The sequence below is a fragment of the Nesoenas mayeri genome, assembly GCF_963082525.1.
Source record: "Nesoenas mayeri genome assembly, chromosome: 1".
Taxonomy (NCBI): domain Eukaryota; kingdom Metazoa; phylum Chordata; class Aves; order Columbiformes; family Columbidae; genus Nesoenas; species Nesoenas mayeri.
The window spans coordinates 62,104,887-62,122,008 of record NC_137541.1 but is presented as its reverse complement, the minus strand read 5'-3'; the positions used below and the strand labels follow the sequence as shown (position 1 = coordinate 62,122,008).

Below are 17,122 nucleotides of genomic sequence, written 5' to 3'. Positions count from 1 at the left end.
TCCAGAAACACTGTCCATTTTTGATTGTGGGCATTTAAGCAGTGTGACTTGTGAAAGGCCAAGCTGTTGTAAAGAGAAGAAAATAGCCATGTGCATGATGCAGTTTCTTAAATAATTTAAATCAGCTTGATATAGGAGACTTATCCTCTTTGACTGAGGGCTCTTCTGTAGGAAAATATTTCTGCTTGAGAGATTTATATTTTTTTTCTTTGTTGAACAGTTCTTCAGGTAGTTGCTTAAAAAATTTTCTTTTGGAGTATCTCATCTTGATAATTCTGTATTCTAAGGTGTGGATGTATAGTTACTATGAACAACTCCTGGGATTAGGATATTAGGAGAAGAATACATCAACAGCCAAACAGAATCTTTAATTCAGCATTTCAACCTAGGAAAGGGGAAGAATCCCAAAATGCAGGAGCTGGGATTGGCTCTTAAGAGTATGTCTGGTTATACCTAATGTGCTGTCCTGTAGTAGCCTCTTTAATAAAGGAAAGGATTTTCCAGCTCTGTATGGGACATATCAAACAACATTCATGTACACTGTAAATACTCCGTCTCAAGTAACTGATAATTTATTAGGGAAGGTTACTGTATTTCTTTTCCCTTTCTTTTGAACCCGATTTACTTCAGATAGTCTTAAATTTACTGTTCAGAAGAATTCTAATACACTATGGAAGTTATCATATTGGTGTTATTTCTTTATCCAATTATATTGTTTGTTTTATCTGGAATAAAAGTGAAAGCATTTATTAACATGTGGTCACTTTAATTTTTATTGTCTGGAGACACAGTAATGTACATAAGGCAATTTTTTTCAAAAACCAACATAAGAAGCCTGCAGTTATTTTAAATTGTACTAAGCATGCCATAAAGGAAAATAGTCGTGTGTGATCAGAAAAGAACATCTGTTCTTTATTTTGGAAAATTGTATCTATTTATTTGCAATTATTTGCAAATAAAAAATGGGCATCAGCATTGCCTGTATGTACTGTGTGTTTTTATTCTTGAAACTTGTGTCATGATTCCTGAAAAAACTGAACTCTTGCCTACCCACAGTTCTGCTTTTTCACTCTTTAGAGATGTAACTGAATTATTTCCTTCCTCTTGGAATATTTTGGAAAGAGGAGATGCTTCAAATGTATCATACCTTGTGGAGAGCACTGGCAGCCCCATTCACATTGCATAGCCCAAATTTCATAGAATCGCTCTGGTTGGAAGAGACCCTCAATCAAGATCAAGTCCAACCATTACCTACTCTGGCACTAAACCATGTCCCTAAGAACCTCGTCCATGCGCCTTCTAAACACCTCCAGGCGTGGTGGTGGTGTTGGTGGTGACTCCACCACTTCCCTGGGCAGCCTGTTCCAATGCCTGACAACCCTTTCTGTGAATAATTTTTTGCTAATATCCAGCCTGAACCTTCCCTGGCACAACTCGAGGGCCATTTCCTCTCATCCTATCACTTGCTACTTGGAGAAGAGACCAACCTCCTTTCAGGTAGCTGTAGACAGCGATAAGGTTTCCTCTCAGCCTCCTTTTCTCCAGGCTAAACAGCCCCAGTTCCCTCAGCCGCTCCTCATCAGACTTGTGCTCCAGACCCTTCACCAGCTTCATTGCCCTTCTCTGAACTCGGTCCAGCACCTCAATGTCTGTCTTGTAGTGAGGGGCCTAAAACTGAACACAGGATTCAAGGTGGGGCCTCACTGGCACCAAGTACAGCAGGATGATCACTTCCCTAGTCCTGCTGGCCCCACTATTCCTGATACAAGGCAGGATGCTGTTGGCCTTTTGGTAATCTGGGCAAACTGCTGGGTCATATTCAGCCAGCTGTTCATCAAAGCCCCCAGTTTCAGTGCAGTGATATCTTTCAAGCAGGAAGGTTAAAGCTATTCAAGACATCAAAGCCTCAACTTCTGTTTAGGATCCCTTGGGTACCTGTTTTGGCTTTGAAATGTAGTTTGCTGTCCTGTGGAGTACCACATATGAAAGGAACTTGGTGCTTCAGCAGGTTCAGTGTGTTTTGTTTTAAGTAGATAGGATAAAGCTATTGACAACTTCATAAATGAAGAGCCCCGCTATAGAGTTCAGAATCTAAGGGGTATCTGTTTCAGCTTCTAAAAATATTGTTTACTGTCCTGAGGAGTCCTGCATAAGGAACTCATCAACACTTCATTGGGTTAAACTTCTAAGTTGTCCTAAAATGTACATCAGATAATTTTAGAACAAATACCAAGGTCTGAATTCAAGAGAAGCCTGTATTCTTCTCCTGAGACCAATGTTTGGTGTTCTTGGATTATTTATTTATTTGGTTTACTGTCTTTGTCTTGGAGATTATGCAGCCAGAATGCATTGCAACCCTGTTTCCCAGTGGTCTTTTCCAGTGTGCATGGGCATCAGCATGGTTTTAACTGGATGTGGGATTCACCTGAAGAGCCTCTAATTCTAGCCCAGGTGTTTCCATGGGAAAGTACCTGTAACACTGCCATGTCTGGTAGGTGGAGTAGTACCTGTAGGTCTGTGTTTAATGAATATGTGCTGCAATTTATAATGCTGCACTGACTCCTGCATCTGTAGCTTTACAGAACAGTAATGGCAGTAGGTTGGAAAATGATGCAGCCTTACATATTAGAGAACATGGGGAAGTGAAGGGGTGACTCAGGGAGCTTAAGGACCAGGAAAGGTCCTAGTAAGGACTTAGAAGGACCATCTCTTCAGTGTCACCATTCACTTCAGCAATGCTTCACAGCCAAGCTAACATGGTGCTGTACCACAGGATCTTGTAAAGTCTAATTGTAATGGGATAGTTTATGGCAGCCAAGGTGAGAAGCGTGCAATGGTTATTGCAGAATGCGATGGAATTTGGCTATTGTTTGCGTGTACATGATGCCCAATCCCTCCTCATTGCTTTAAGGAAAATATATTTTCTTTCATGCCACTAACAAATGTCAGTTATGTCAGTTATAAAAAAAAATGAAAGATCTCCTTTAAGGCTGGCATGGCTGTGCTGTGGTTGTTCTGTTTCTTTAATGCTCAGTTGTTTTGTAACAGGTTTCAGTTGCTCTTTGCTACCAGTCTTGCTTGGGAAAGCTACATTAACTGATCTGTTTCCCAACCAGTTGTTTCTGCTTCTCATTTGTCCCGTGTGTGTTAAATTTCGATAGGAAGAGATTCCTTGCCCCTCTTTTTTATTATTCACTTTGTAGTCTGTTTCCCAATATGTTAATTAGGGAATTTTACTTTGTGACATTCCTGAAGAGATTGTTCCTATAAAAATGCTCTGAGCAGACTGCCCCATAAAGTAGGACTATATAACACTTTCCACTCCCATGTACTTCTCCATACTTTACAATTGTGGGGTTTTTTTACCTTTCTGGTTCTCTCTACATATTTGTAGTAAGAGTACTCTGCTTAGATCCTTTTTCTGGATTATCCATATATTCATTGTGTCCCACAGCAGATCTTATTCTGATTTATTTCTACTACACTTGTTAATATGTTATTTACTCGTTCTTTTATTTTTGTTATTAACTGAAGCTATGAAGTTTCTGGGGCCACGTAGAAACTGCAGTTCTTACTAGAAGATGGTCTTACTTTCAGGACTTAGGGACTCCAGTATCCACAGCTTCTTTCTCATATGTTTGGAGTGCCACACACATCTCGAGCACCTGAGAGTACTGAGAAATAGAAGACTCACACCTTAGTATCTTGAGTATTATTGTATGGCCAATAACTTCCTGTCTCCCAGCACCAACTTCAGTGCTGGGAAATGACGATGCAACTTTGCTGAAGCTGGTAGAGTGAACTCATTTGCATTGGTCATGAACTTGGCCCCAGGTCTGAAAGCTTAAGAAGGCAGTAGCTCTGGATAACCTGTTTCCAGTGGAGTGCTCTGAGAACGGTGATTAGGCCTGTTGTATTGCATTAGGGACATAAGAAAAGGCTTCAGGCAAGTTTCATTTCTCTTAAGATGCTAGCAACTGTGATTTCTCTACTTGTGATGTTTTGAGAATGTTGCTAAGGAGAAACAGACAGACCAAAATTAATTGCTAAAGCTTGAGATACTTACACAAGGAAACATTCTACCTGATATCATAATTATTCTTAAAACTAATGCAGTTCCAGCATATCTAGTAAGGATATTTGCATTGAATTTGCAAATATTGTGCAGTAGATGCCTAAGCCTGGCAGCCTATAGGGAAGGGGCAAAAAAGTATGGGGTTTTTTTCGTTGGTTTTGTTTTGTTTTTCATTTGAAAGCGTATTTGTGTTGCCTTTTTTCTTCTTCCCTAGTAGTTTTGCCAGGGAATTATCATCTGGAAGTTCCATAGGCATAAGTTGTGACAGAAGTTTAATCTTTGTTAATATGCAGTGATTTTTTTTTTCTTTTTACTGCAGCATTGGTTTAGGAGATTTCTCTTCTTCCAGGTGAAGTCAAGGCCAATAAAACTTGCACAGTATAAAGAAAAATCTTAGGTAGCTTATTTCAAACCTCTGCTTGAATTTCTGTTCCATCTCTTTGTTATGTCCCATTTCTTTCTGTGTCTTCAGCTCTTGGTAAGCACTTAGTTTCAATCCCAAAGGCTGGGGTAACTGGGACTGTTCTGTTCTCTTTCCCAGCTTTTTTGTGAAATATGCTTTTTCTATGAAAATGCATTGACAGATTCTCTCTCATGTGACTTGATTTGCCAAGTGATACATGCTGCGAGTACTACTAAATGCCTTCATATCCTACTGTGCAAGAGCTTTTCAGTATTATTTGCTTATGCATATGCAACTGTTTAGAAAAATTAAGCATGTAGAGGGATATTGTTATGATCTGGCCTTGGAGCAAGGAAGTTGTTTTGTGAGTTCAATACAGAGTGATGGTATTATGCGGGTTGAAAATCTTGTATTTTCAGATTTTTCACCATGCTTTGTGTAACAAAAGTCTTGTAAATTGTTTCTCAAATGAGCTGCTTTTAGGTGTTGCAGGTTGGGACTTCATTTACTCCTTGCAGAAACATGAATTTGGAGCAATGAGTCCACTGACCTGAACAACTTAAAGCTCAGTCAAGGGTATTTTCCCTTTGTCAGCACGACACAGTTAAGGATATGTGTCAATGAAGAGAGTCCCTGTGGATAACTGGGTTACTAGGATACAGCATAGGCTGTGTTTTAATTAGGCAGTTACTCTTCAGGCTGTCATTTCATTGCTTTGAGAGATTCTGTATTATATAATAGTCATAATGCAATTTAAGAAATAAAAATTGTTTTAAGGATGTATTTTTTTCTCAAAGCATTTGTATGCATTTGAAACAAAATACTACTCAATGATATGCCATCTGTGCAAAGGAGAGGCTAATATAAATGTAATTGGTCTTTTCAGAAGCTTTTTGGAGGATGCTGCAGTGCTGAGCATAAATAGAAAGCTGCTTAGTAGTCATTTGGTTAGATGAAAACTGACAGTGGCACTTCACAGACTAAAAATCAACTTCCTCTGCAGAGAGCAATTAAAAAAAAAATAAAAAGGAAAATAAAACACACAAGGGGGAAAGAAAGCTTTTTGTTTTTAAAAATGTGACCTGGTTATCATGATGAGCAAATCTGATGAGCTTTTCGTAGAATTAACGTTTGTAAAGCCAATTCAAGTTTGTGTGCGCTTTATCCCTAACATATGGCTTCCCACATGATGATGTCATGTACAACTGAATGCCAAAAAAGCTTGAGTGCTCTCAGCAAAAGCTACACTTTGAACTAGGATTTGATTTGCAGTTTTCTGTGCGTCTGCGTGTACGGCCAGCCAGCAGTCGCTCCAGAGCACTGAGCTCTGCACAAAGCCCTGGCTTTCCTCAACTGTGGGTGATGGTCTGTAGGAACATGCAGTGGCCATAGACAGCTTCTGTATGGGAAATAATCTTTCTTCCTCCTGAGATGTTTGAAATGGTGTGAATTGTCATGGCAAATTTGCTTTCTCACCTCTGCATTCGGGTATCTATACAGAGCAGTTCTAGAGAGTGACTGTTGGTTTGAGGCATCTTGGTGCCGTAAGAGCTTTGTGCAGTTCCACAAGTGAGGATTTCTTTATCGTTGGGGTTTGCAGGTGGTGTGTAGGCATGACAAACTGTTCTGTGAACACCACTTGTTGACAGGCAGAGTTTTTCAAAGGTAATAATGCTGTTTCAGAGATAAAATCTCAGTGTGTGGTGGTGATTATGGAGCGGATTGTGGGGCACGGGGAGGGGTGTTCTCCTTCTGTGCCCATCTGTGTGCTCTCCTGCCTGATCTGGTGGTGGGTGCACTGCTATCTTTTGTGTTGCGAAAAGCTTCGCTTGGGTTGCAAGGTTTTTCCTCTATTGTGCAAAACAGGATCTGTTACCATGCTATTAGATAAAGAGAAGCTGTGTTGGTTTTTTTTCTTTTAATCTACCAATTACTGTTAACTGCTACAGCATCCTATTCAGCCTCAACAGTGTATATATTTGGAGGATTCCTGGATCAGAATACGGATTGCAAGTTTTCTGATGAGGTGTTGCATCAGATGTGCAGTGCTAGCTGGGATCTCAGACTGCCTACAGCTCTTTAACATGATGGTTACCAGCAAAAGTGTCCTAAAGGAAGTTTTCAGCATTTGTTTTTTGTTGCTGGTTTTGGGAGAAAAAGAAAAAAAAGAAAGGGAAGAAAATGTAAATGTCTGGTATTATAGGCTCATTGGTATCATGTTGATATCAGTTTGTACTGCAGTTGGTTTTCAAATGCAATAAATACTGGATGAGGAGTGTTGTGATGTATTTTTTTGACTTGGGTATGAAATGCAGTTAGACCGTCTTCTACTAAACCTCTTCCTTTACAAAGACTTCACCAGCTCTGCTGGCAAGCAAGCAGGGGTTTCTCTTGGCCACTTTCCTTTGTTTTTTTGTGCATCTTTTCTCCTCACGCAGAGGTGGAAGCTTGTGCTCATTTGCTGTGTGGGAGGAGGAGTTTCTTGGATACTTGCACCTGGGCAGCAGCTGAGCCACATCTGTTTGCATGTGGATAAAGAATGACTTCAAGATGTTCCTCTTCTTTCTTGGCTCTGTATTGAACCCTGACGTGTGCAGAAGTGAGCATGTATGTACATAGGCACTGACTTTGCCTGCTTTCCATTAACACTATTGCTTTTTCTCTTAATACAACTTTTGCTATTTGTTATGAAATTTTACCTTCAACTGCACTGCAAAAGAGTGCCAAGGCACAGCATAGATCTTGCATTTCTTTACTTTCTTTTTTAGTCTTTAGTTGGTACAAGCAGCTTAATTACTTAAAATTTGTAAGTGCATGTGGTAAACGATGTCAGACATTTTTGATCTTTTACAATAAGAAAATGAGCATCATTGAGATACAGCTGTTAGGACTCCAGCTGATTTGTGTCTCTTGCACATCCTAAGTGTGCACTACCCCAAGGCAGCGTTGGGCATGGGTGCAGCTTGTGTTCCAGGGAACAGGACCTTCCAAATGCTGCCCGGAGCCCCACAGAGGAGCTGGAGCTCAGGAAGGGAGGGACAGTGCAGGCTCCCATCCCCTCCTCTGCCTGGCTTTTGTGTGCCAGGGGTGATTACTGTCACTGCTCAATCCATGCTTAATGCCTCCCGGAGAAGAAAGCAGACAGCTTTTCAGCTGCACATGCTTCTCTGACTGGTATTTTCCTGCAAGCCAGACACCTAAGAAATTGAGTTAGAGGCTTACACAAGAGAATTGTGTGCATTTTTTGCAATGAGCTAATGCGTACAAGGTCTTCTTGATGGCAGCTGGACTAAATGCATTTAAATAAGCTAGAAAGTTAAGTGTTAAGGCATATGAGGAAGAGTTGTGATTTTTTTTCAGATACATTTGCATCTATTATTCTCTCTACCCTCAGGTGATCTCCTCCTATGCTGCGTTCAGTTATTTCAATTTCTTACTTTATCATTCTCAAATAAAAAGTTAAATAGTGGTGAATAGCAAAAATGTTGTTAAAAGCTTCCCTGAAATGTGATGTGCTACTCTACCCCCCATAGTCAAGGAGCTGCTTCAGGTGGTGAAAATTCCTTGTAAGTTCATAGCTTTAATTTTAATAATTTAGGAACTGTTGTCACCTAGTTAATAAATAGTAATTTTCCCATAATACTTGGAACATATGCAACACTAGTTACCTAAAATGCCACTATTTGAAACAATGGGCAGCAATAAAGAGCAAATTTTCTCAGTGCCTAAAAAACAAAGGTACTAAAATTTAATTTTGTAGATCATTGTGTTAGTACACAGATCACTTTTTTTAAAGTGATATATGTTTTGAATTGCTTTGTTACTAGCCTGCTGGCACTTTCCAATGTTTGCAAACTTTATTGGCTGTTGTTTAGTTTCTCAAAAATAATAGAGAAAAAATTACTATAGTAGTTCTATTCTCAAAGTTTAATTTTATTACAAGTAAAGACTTCTATGTTATGTTTGTTGTTTTTGTGCCTGTACCTATTGTCTATACTTCAAAATCTCCATGATGTAGGAAATTACCTACATGTTAGCAGATATTGATAGTTGTGGTAATGTACAATTGCTACATGTTAATAGCAGAGTGCAGAGGAGCGATGCAGCTGTTTTGAAGTTGCATGAAAGATCAGTGGCAGAGGTGAGATTACATCTTGGATCCTGCATTAAAAATATATGGAAGTATGGTTATTATAAATGAAATATCAAAATATGAAATCATATGATTATATTATTACAATATATATTTGAAAAGTCATCTTTTTCTACTTTGTTATAGAGTATAGAACAGACATTACTTTCCAGCACTGCAGCTACAGGAAAAACAAAAACTACATCCTTCTAATTGCTTTCTGGAAAAATACCTAGTCTAGTTCCTGGCTTATGAACACATGTAGTTTTTTGGCAAGCTGACATGGTGTATTTTTGTCACTAAAGATGTCTACAGACTGCAGCAGTCCTTTTCTGTAGTCATGGGGCAGCGTTATGCTGGTGTTATGGCCCTTCCCAAATTCACACAAATCTGCGCCAGCATTAAGGGTGCCTGGCCATGCTTCTGTAAATACAGATTAGGCAGTTGGAGGGGTCATTGTGTTCAGTGACAGGTTTCATTACTTGCGAATTTCGCTCAGGCTCTTACCGGCGGGGCACCAGAAGCAGCAGAGTTCATCACCCCAAGCTCATCAGCACATTTCCCATGCTATCGCTTCTCCTGAGTCCCAGTGTCATTGTCAGAGCTGAGGCATTGTACTGGTGCCATCTGGGGTGCCCGTGGCTCCTGCCATGAGTTTTTGCCCTTCCTCCCCTGTCGCTTGGGATCACAGCTTTGCTTCCAAGCTGTTTATTCTTTTCCATAACGTTATCAGCTTAGTGGAGTTTGGCGCGTCTGATTGCCATCCTGCCACCGTTGCCCAGCTCAATGGCAGTACAGTTGCTGCACAGCGAAACCATCACCCAACAGCAACAGCTGTGCAAACAGACACATCAGCATTGATATTCATCAATAGCTTTGTGTGGTTGCAGTGTTGAGATATACCAGAGCATGTGCAGTCTGTCTGCTTTCTTTGTCCCGCAGTATAGCCAGATCAGCTGCTTCGCACTGGTGAGGGCGGGATTGTCCCGCCATGGTGTGCCCGCGCCTCCTTCCCTTGTTCCTTTGCTTTTCCCTCCTCTTTGTGGGCTGTCTGGCTGCTCTCAGGCACATCTGCCATGCGTCCCATCTGCTCTCCATGAGAGGCGCGCACGGCTCTGACAAGCAGCATTCAAGTAGTGCGCTATTCTTCTGGAGATGACAGAAAACAGTAATTTGTATTGTTAATGGCATGTCACTAATGCACCCCACTTCAAAAACACGAAGCAAAGTAAATAGCATGGAACACTGGCTTGCGAACTTGCTGGTGAGGTTTTTTTCAAAATCTTATATGCACAAATGTATTTCTCTCACTCCACTTATCTCAAGTAACAATGCTCTTACCTTGTCTTACAGCTTGTAACTTTTTCAAGGCATGATGGGTTTTCCTGAAAAAAATGAAACATTTTCATGTGTCGTGTTTTTCCCTTCCTGGCATTAGGTGTATGATAAAATTATTGTATACTATGACTTTGTGTTTCAAGGAAAAAACATTAGCAGACTGTAAAGAAAAAGCTAGTTCTAAAGTCAAAATCAATTTAAAGCCAAGATTGCCCTTGCCTCTTAGTCGTGTCTATTGGGCAGCTTACAATGTTGCTTCAGAATATCCTTCTGTGATGGGTATTCACTTCCAGCAGGATCTTGCCTTGAGACAGCTCCCCCTGTCAAACTGAACACAGATAAAGGGAGCTCCCTGTGGGTGAAAGAAGATGATACACAGCATAGCCGTGTATAGGTAGTAGAACTGTTTTGTTTGTGGTATCACGTCTGGCTTTGGGTTGAAGATTTGTGGAGATCTGTGATCAAAAGCACAGTTACTAATCAGTATGTATTCACCTTTACCAGTCATATAAACTGTAATGTGTAGCAGCTCTATGTTTAACCCACTGTGTTGAAGCTAATACAGTCGTCTTGTGTTACTGCTGCAGGGATTTACAACATGAAGCCACGGTGAAGAAGAACTTATTCTCTTAGCCCATTTGTGTGCAATTTGGAATTCACTGGGAGCGAGCACTGGGTATCCAAAGTGCGACCAAAGTACACAGGATTTTACAGGGCTGGCTGAAAGGAACTGTGCATGCATATAGGGAGAGAAGTAATTCACTTGGGCAGTGTTTGTTTCATAGCCTTGCAAGTCTTTGCTTTATTAACTCCCTGCTTACTAAAAATGTCACAAAGAAAAACAAGGCTGGAAGCCCAAGTCAAAGGGAGGAATGAGGCTAGGGAGACTTTTAGAGAGGAGAAAACGTTGGACAGGTTTCGTCAGCAAATGGGGCTGGCTCCGGTTTTCAGTTCTCTGCTTGCTAGAAACTGCTTTTTCTGGTGAATACCTAGCTGCTTGTGAAAGTTGTTATTCCATGGTGGCTGTACTGTGCCATGTTCAAAGAGCTGACCTCCATGCAAGAAGGATGGCCTTGTGTATTTGCCTTACATAGGTTTTACAAGAAGTGTACCTGTTGTGGTTTTCTTCTTTTTCTTTTCTTCATTCTCTTTTCTCTTTTTTCTTTTCTCTCTTATTTTCCTCTTCCTCCCGCTTCTTCCTCCCGCTTCTTCCTCCTTTCTATTTTTTTGTTTCCGTGAGAGCATTGTAAGGCAGTATATTTTATTAGCACACTGCAACATAAAGCTGGCAATGCTTACAGCGAGAGGAAAAGATGGATTGGGACTACTTGAGAGAATAGTATCTGTATTTGTGATTAGGTGTGATTAGTGGTACCGTGGTATTAGCTCTGTGCATTCATTCTTTTAATGGTGCTTTTCAGATCAGCAGATTAAAAACTTATCAAGATATGTCAGCATTTGAAAAGTTGCATCAAGGAATTCAGCAAGCAGACCAGGGAAGAGGGATGAATACAGTAGTTTATTACCTTTAGAAAGTGTCTTTAGACTGACAATAGTGTGTTAATAGATAGGTGAGCTATTCCTGCAAGATCTGCCACAGGTTTACTGAGTTCAAGGCATCCTCAAAAGGGTTACAAAAGTAGTTGCAGTTGAGAGGTGTACTGTATCACTGTCTGGCATTTTATACTGTGTATGGTCATTTTCATTTTCAACTGGTCCCTGGTGGTTTAACTGAGGGGGTGTCCTGGTTTTGTTAAAAAACAAGTTCCTCTTTTAGTGAATTTGCCTGTCAGCTAAAGCCTTCATATTAACTGCATTTTCCTGGAGAACCAGATACATGTTTTGGTAAACATAGCAATGGAATGCTAACTTATCAATAAGGACAGATTCATATCTCACCAAAGGGACAATGAGAAAAAAAGTGACCAAGAAACTGACCAACTGTGTATAACATTCCATTCACGTGAATACTTCATATAAAAGTGGGAGATCACGAGGATGTCGTCCCTTTTCCCTATGGCCAACATTAGGAGAGGACCTTGCTAGTCGTCCCTGCGAACTGAGGCCTAGTGACAGACTGAATCCAGCTCCACTTGGCTGCAAAGTCTAGTCCAGGACTTTGGGTGCCGGCTCTGCAGTTGCTGAGACTTTCAAGATTGGTTTTGTATATTTTGTATTATTTTCTCTATTCTTATTAGTAGCATTAGTAAAACATTTTTGATTTTCCCAACTCTTCTCTCTCTGTCCTTCTTTCCCTCCCGATCGCCTGTCCTTGGTGGGAAGAGGGGAGAGGGAGGGGCAAAAGTGGGAAGTGGGGAGGAGAGGAGGTTAACAATGCATCTGCCAGGGTTTTATTGTCACCCCGCAATCTAAACCCTTGACAGTGGGATTCCTGGCCCCTGCTCCATACCCCTCCCCTCACTTTTTTAATGTGTGTTGTCAGTAAGTTCCAGTAGCACTGTATGGACACTGCCATATGAAAACAGGATGATTAGGTGGGATAGATAATTTAAGGATGAAGCCTTTGTGTATATCCTTGAAAAATACCCTGTAGCAATTTTGTAATTTCCTTAAATATTCATCTCTGAAGGCTACTAATCCAGTCTTGACATTTCAGAAAAGTACTTAAGCAATAATCAACCTTTTCTCTGCAAAATGTTTCCATGGTTGGAAAAGCTTTTATACAGATCTCTGTAACTCAAGAACACTTTTGTTAGAGAGGAGGAATTATAATCAAGTTATGCAAATGATATTCATATGTGATTTTTGCAAGTATTTTATTAAAATATCCAGTGAATTCCTAGCTTTTTCTCCATCATGTTTGAAGCTTACTACTTGAATTCTGCAAACTGGAACAGTGAAACTTTTATCGCAGGTGGCCCATAAACAGGTTTCTCTTGCAGCAGTTTGTGTATAAAGATGGCAATTGTGTAATGAAGGAGTTTGTCACTGACTGTTGAAAGGCCACAAGTTCAATGAATGGCTGACCATGTAAGTGTAATTACTGGACCTGTTGCTTAGCAAAGTCTTACAGTTGATGTCAGGTCCACACTTGCCTTACATAAAGGGAAAACCTCTTCATCTCTCATTAAGTGTCACTCATTTCTGATACCAGCAGGATCTAGTCCTTGAAACAGAACAGATTTACTAGTGAGCCTAATATTAAGAAATAATAAAACCAGAGGAAATGAAGTGATACTAAAAGAAAGCAGAAGACCTAAAGTTACACAGAATTTATCCCTGCATTGTTTCTTGTTACCCTTTTTGGTATGTTTACTTCGTGTGACCATTGGCTGCCATGCGCTGTAGCTTCATGTGAGTAAGAGGAGGGCACTTTATGTCCTTCCTTGGGGCTCACTGGAGCACTGCTGGAGAGAGAGCAGTAGTTACAAAGTGACAGCGGCTCGCGTTGTCCTGCTCATTTCCAGGGAACAGAGTTTCATGGGGAATGTTATTGTTTGTGCTGATTCGCTCATGGAGATTTTTCATATACTGAGAGGTTTTGTCTCAGCCTTTGAATTCTGGGCAGCTGTCTCCAAAAATACTGTGTGTGAGGTTTGCTCATTGCGATCTTACTACTTGTGCTAATCTGGTGGCTTTTGTTTTTTTCTTTTTCTCTCTCCCTCTTTATATAGATGAGAGATCCTCAGAGCAGCAAAATTTTACCTTTTTCTCAATGGACTCAAAAGTGCACCAAAGCATATCAGGCAGCAGGACACAAATGGCCTTAGCGAAAAGTACTTTGGAGTCCCAAGAAAGTAACTTCCTTCAAATGGTTTTTTCATCAGTTACCACTCCCTTTGATGTGACTTTATTTAACCAAGGAGAAATCGTCAGAATTTCAGAAGGGAGAAGTACACCGTTGGTAGATGTCTCCATAACAAGCAATGAGGCATTCTTAAGCGACAATGAATTTATTAGCTCATTTCCAAAGGCACAGTGGACTCCTCCACTGAAGTCTTTTGCAGTTTTAACAGATCATCACTCTGTTAATACAGTAGAGCCACCAAGAGAAACATTAGAAACTGTGTTGCTAACACCTTCATTATCTCTCCTTTTTTCACCATATGATATCTCAAAAGCAGCACAGCAAAAGACTCTGAGTGCTGTCCCTGAAGACAGTAACGCTCTTGCAGAACTGCAGTCTTTTGTACCAGATAGTGAAGTACTAACTGCAGGCAGAGACTTGCCGTTGTACCCTCCAAATACAGCTATTTATTTCACTTCCATTCCTTCTGAGGCAGGAGTTGCAATGCGGGAAAACATAAATGCAAGTTTAACAGCTCTGCCTTTTGGAGCTGCTTCAGAAGAGTCACCTCTTCATCTCAAGCTGCTGGCTAAAATTACCCCTCTAACCCTAGATGCCACAGCACAAAGTACAGACTTGTATGGTGATGTTTATGCTGATGCGAGTAGCAGGGCAGCAGAAACTCCCAGTTCGTGGACCTACCCCAGTCCAAGTATTTTGTGGTCCACACGGGCTTCAGGAGCTGATGCTGAGCCTGCTCTGTTTCCTGTTAGTCTTCCACTCGCCTCTTTCCAGCTTCGCTCAGCTGCCATTTCCTCAGACTCTAATACCGTTCTTGATGCCAGCCTGTTTACACATGAATTCTCCAGTGCAGCACCAAATTTGCCTGCTGGCTCAGAAATACCAAGTCAATTGGAGCTTGTCAGTGAGCTCACAAGTCCAGTGCCTTTCACAAGATCATACAGTTCTTGTCTGTATTGTGACTCAGTTTCACTGCTGCCAGAAGCAGGCTTTTCCCCAGAACATGATGTGGGCTCAGGGGATTATCTGGAAACTTTGTCCATCAGAGTCTCTGAAGTACAAGGCATAAGTCCATTTACAACAATAATTACTGACGGGTATGAATTAGAGGAGTCTACACTTGAGATTTTTGATACTTCTTTTCCATCAAGACCAGTTGTTTCATTTTCTTCAAGATTTGCAGAAATCCCTGATTCAAGCGTGTTTTTACCAAGCACTACAGACACTGACCTTAACACTGAAACACCTATAACAATTTCTCCTTCCTACTATCAGCTCTCTGGAGGAACATCACTGAACATCTCTGCCCAGTTTTCCCTTCCTGTTCTGGAAACAGTTTTGCAGACATCAAGGGCTCATGTAGAACTTCCTGGTGCCATCACCACTGTGCTTGACTCTACGTTGATACTGAGTGAGCCAGTAGTGTCATTTCCAGTCAGCCATACAACTTTGCTGGAGTCTCCAGAATTAATGCCATCAGAATCTGTGGTTTTGCTTCACAGGACATCTGCAAGGGAAGAACTGTCTTCAAATTTTTCAGATTTTCCATCCAATCTTTTATCAACACCATATCTTATTGAACCTAGCTACTTGTCTTTATCATCGGCCATGCTGAGTTCTTACTCCGTCATGCAAAGTGATTTATCAACACTCTTACCTCAGACCTTGTTGACTGGGACATCAGTACTTTCTGAGGATGTTTCCAGCTGGGAGTCAGCTACCACTGTCAGCTCTGCCACTGACGCTGAGGTTTCTCAGTTCCGTCTCAGCCAAACATCATCCTTTTACTCAAATGAATCTTCTGTTCCAGGTGCACATGTTCCTGAAATAACGCCATCATCAGATTTTCACTCTGAGTCGTCTGTGTTTCTGGAAGCGGGCTCTGAAGTTGTGTTTACCTCAGCTGTTACAGGAGCTACCTCTCTGGTGGAGCCTTCACTCTCTGCCTCCCATTCCGTGGTTCCTACCCTGGTGCTGCCTGCATCTGACACCCACTCTGTTACCAGCAGCGTCTTGCTCAGTGAAACAAATCTGATCTCTTTGTTTACTACCTTTCCGGCGACTCCTGTCTTAAATATATCTTCATCTTTACTATCAACTGCTCCAGCTTCTGATGAGGATATTGGTGCTACAATTAATCCCACGCTGCTTTTAACTTCCAGCAGCGAGGGCAGTGCCCACACAGCCCTTCCTCCTGTAGACCCTGTGAACCTGACATCACGTGTCGACACCAGCAGTGTGATGCCCTCTCCTACAGCATCTCTGCCTGTGACCACGTCGTTTACTCCCACACAGTTTCTTCCCACTTCCAGCCCTGCCACTGGGGATGAAGTTCCAGCAGGAAGCAGCGTAGCTGCTGGTACTGATGCATCGGCTGCTCCCACCGCTGTCCCCACAGCCAGTGCCACCAGTGCCACAGGCAGCGACGGCACGACTGCTTCAGGCAGCCTGGGGACGTTCTCCTCCTCCACTCCACTGGTGACCACTGCTCCATCTGAACCTGTGGTCATAACCTCTGCTGTGACCACTACCAGGCAACCCTACGTCTGCGACATCACGGTTCCCGATGCTTACTTAGTCACTGCAGGTAAGAGATGCCTAACATTTTTATTTTGTTTCTCAGAAGCCACTGTAAGGTAGACCCCCTAGCTAAATTTCAGATATTGAGTTAGCTAAAGGGAGCCTTCTAAAGAAATAAGGTGTAAATTTAGACAAATGGCTGTAAAAGCATTGATTTATCATTTACTCTTGAAAATAATAGAATTCACTTTAACAAAGTCCATTGTGATAGTGAGTTACATATGCATTACACTGCACCGAGAATGAAATTGTCTTCTAAAATTGCTGATGTGTACGTACAAGTATACTGAATTAAAGGTTGCTTTATAATTTTGTGGGTTATCAATGAATGTTATTGTCATGGAACTGTTCTATCGAACTATTAAATATTCTGACTAAGTTTCTCCTTCCAGTTGTTGCTGCTGTTTGTAAAAAAAACCTGCATGTGAGGTAATGTTGTGATATGGAAGAAGACAGTTGGTTTAAAAAATGTTTAGGTTTCGTTACCGTTTTTACAATTGTAACGTACTAGCTTATGTTTATACTTTTTCTCCTACTGTACTTAACTTCAATTGGATTTGGTGTGTTTGTAACCAAAAAAAGTGACGTTACTTTGTTTCAAAATTAATTGCCTCAGCATCTGTGTTTGCTTTTGTGGTGTGCTCCTACCTCTTCCTAGCTTGTTAACAAAACAATACTAGCCAACTAATCCAGGGCAGCTGCAGAAGTGCTGCATGTTCTGTGGTAAGCAACACATTTTCCCCTTACTGTTTACTTGCAATATGTAAACCAAAATGAGCATAACCTTATCCTTCAGATAGGAAGGTGAGCTGGCTGTGCTCTTGA

The 17,122-nt window shown here is 41.1% G+C and overlaps 1 protein-coding gene across 1 annotated transcript in view; it reads left to right on the top strand.

Annotated features, from left to right (window-relative positions):
• Nucleotides 1-17,122, top strand: part of KIAA1549 — a gene marked incomplete at both ends in the record, with an annotated part of 141,160 nt that overhangs the window by 53,431 nt on the left and 70,607 nt on the right. The window contains one exon of the mRNA XM_080360630.1: nucleotides 13,584-16,304. Within this exon, the coding sequence (XP_080216756.1) occupies nucleotides 13,584-16,304 (2,721 nt within the window). The remainder of the gene's footprint in view (nucleotides 1-13,583; nucleotides 16,305-17,122) is intronic.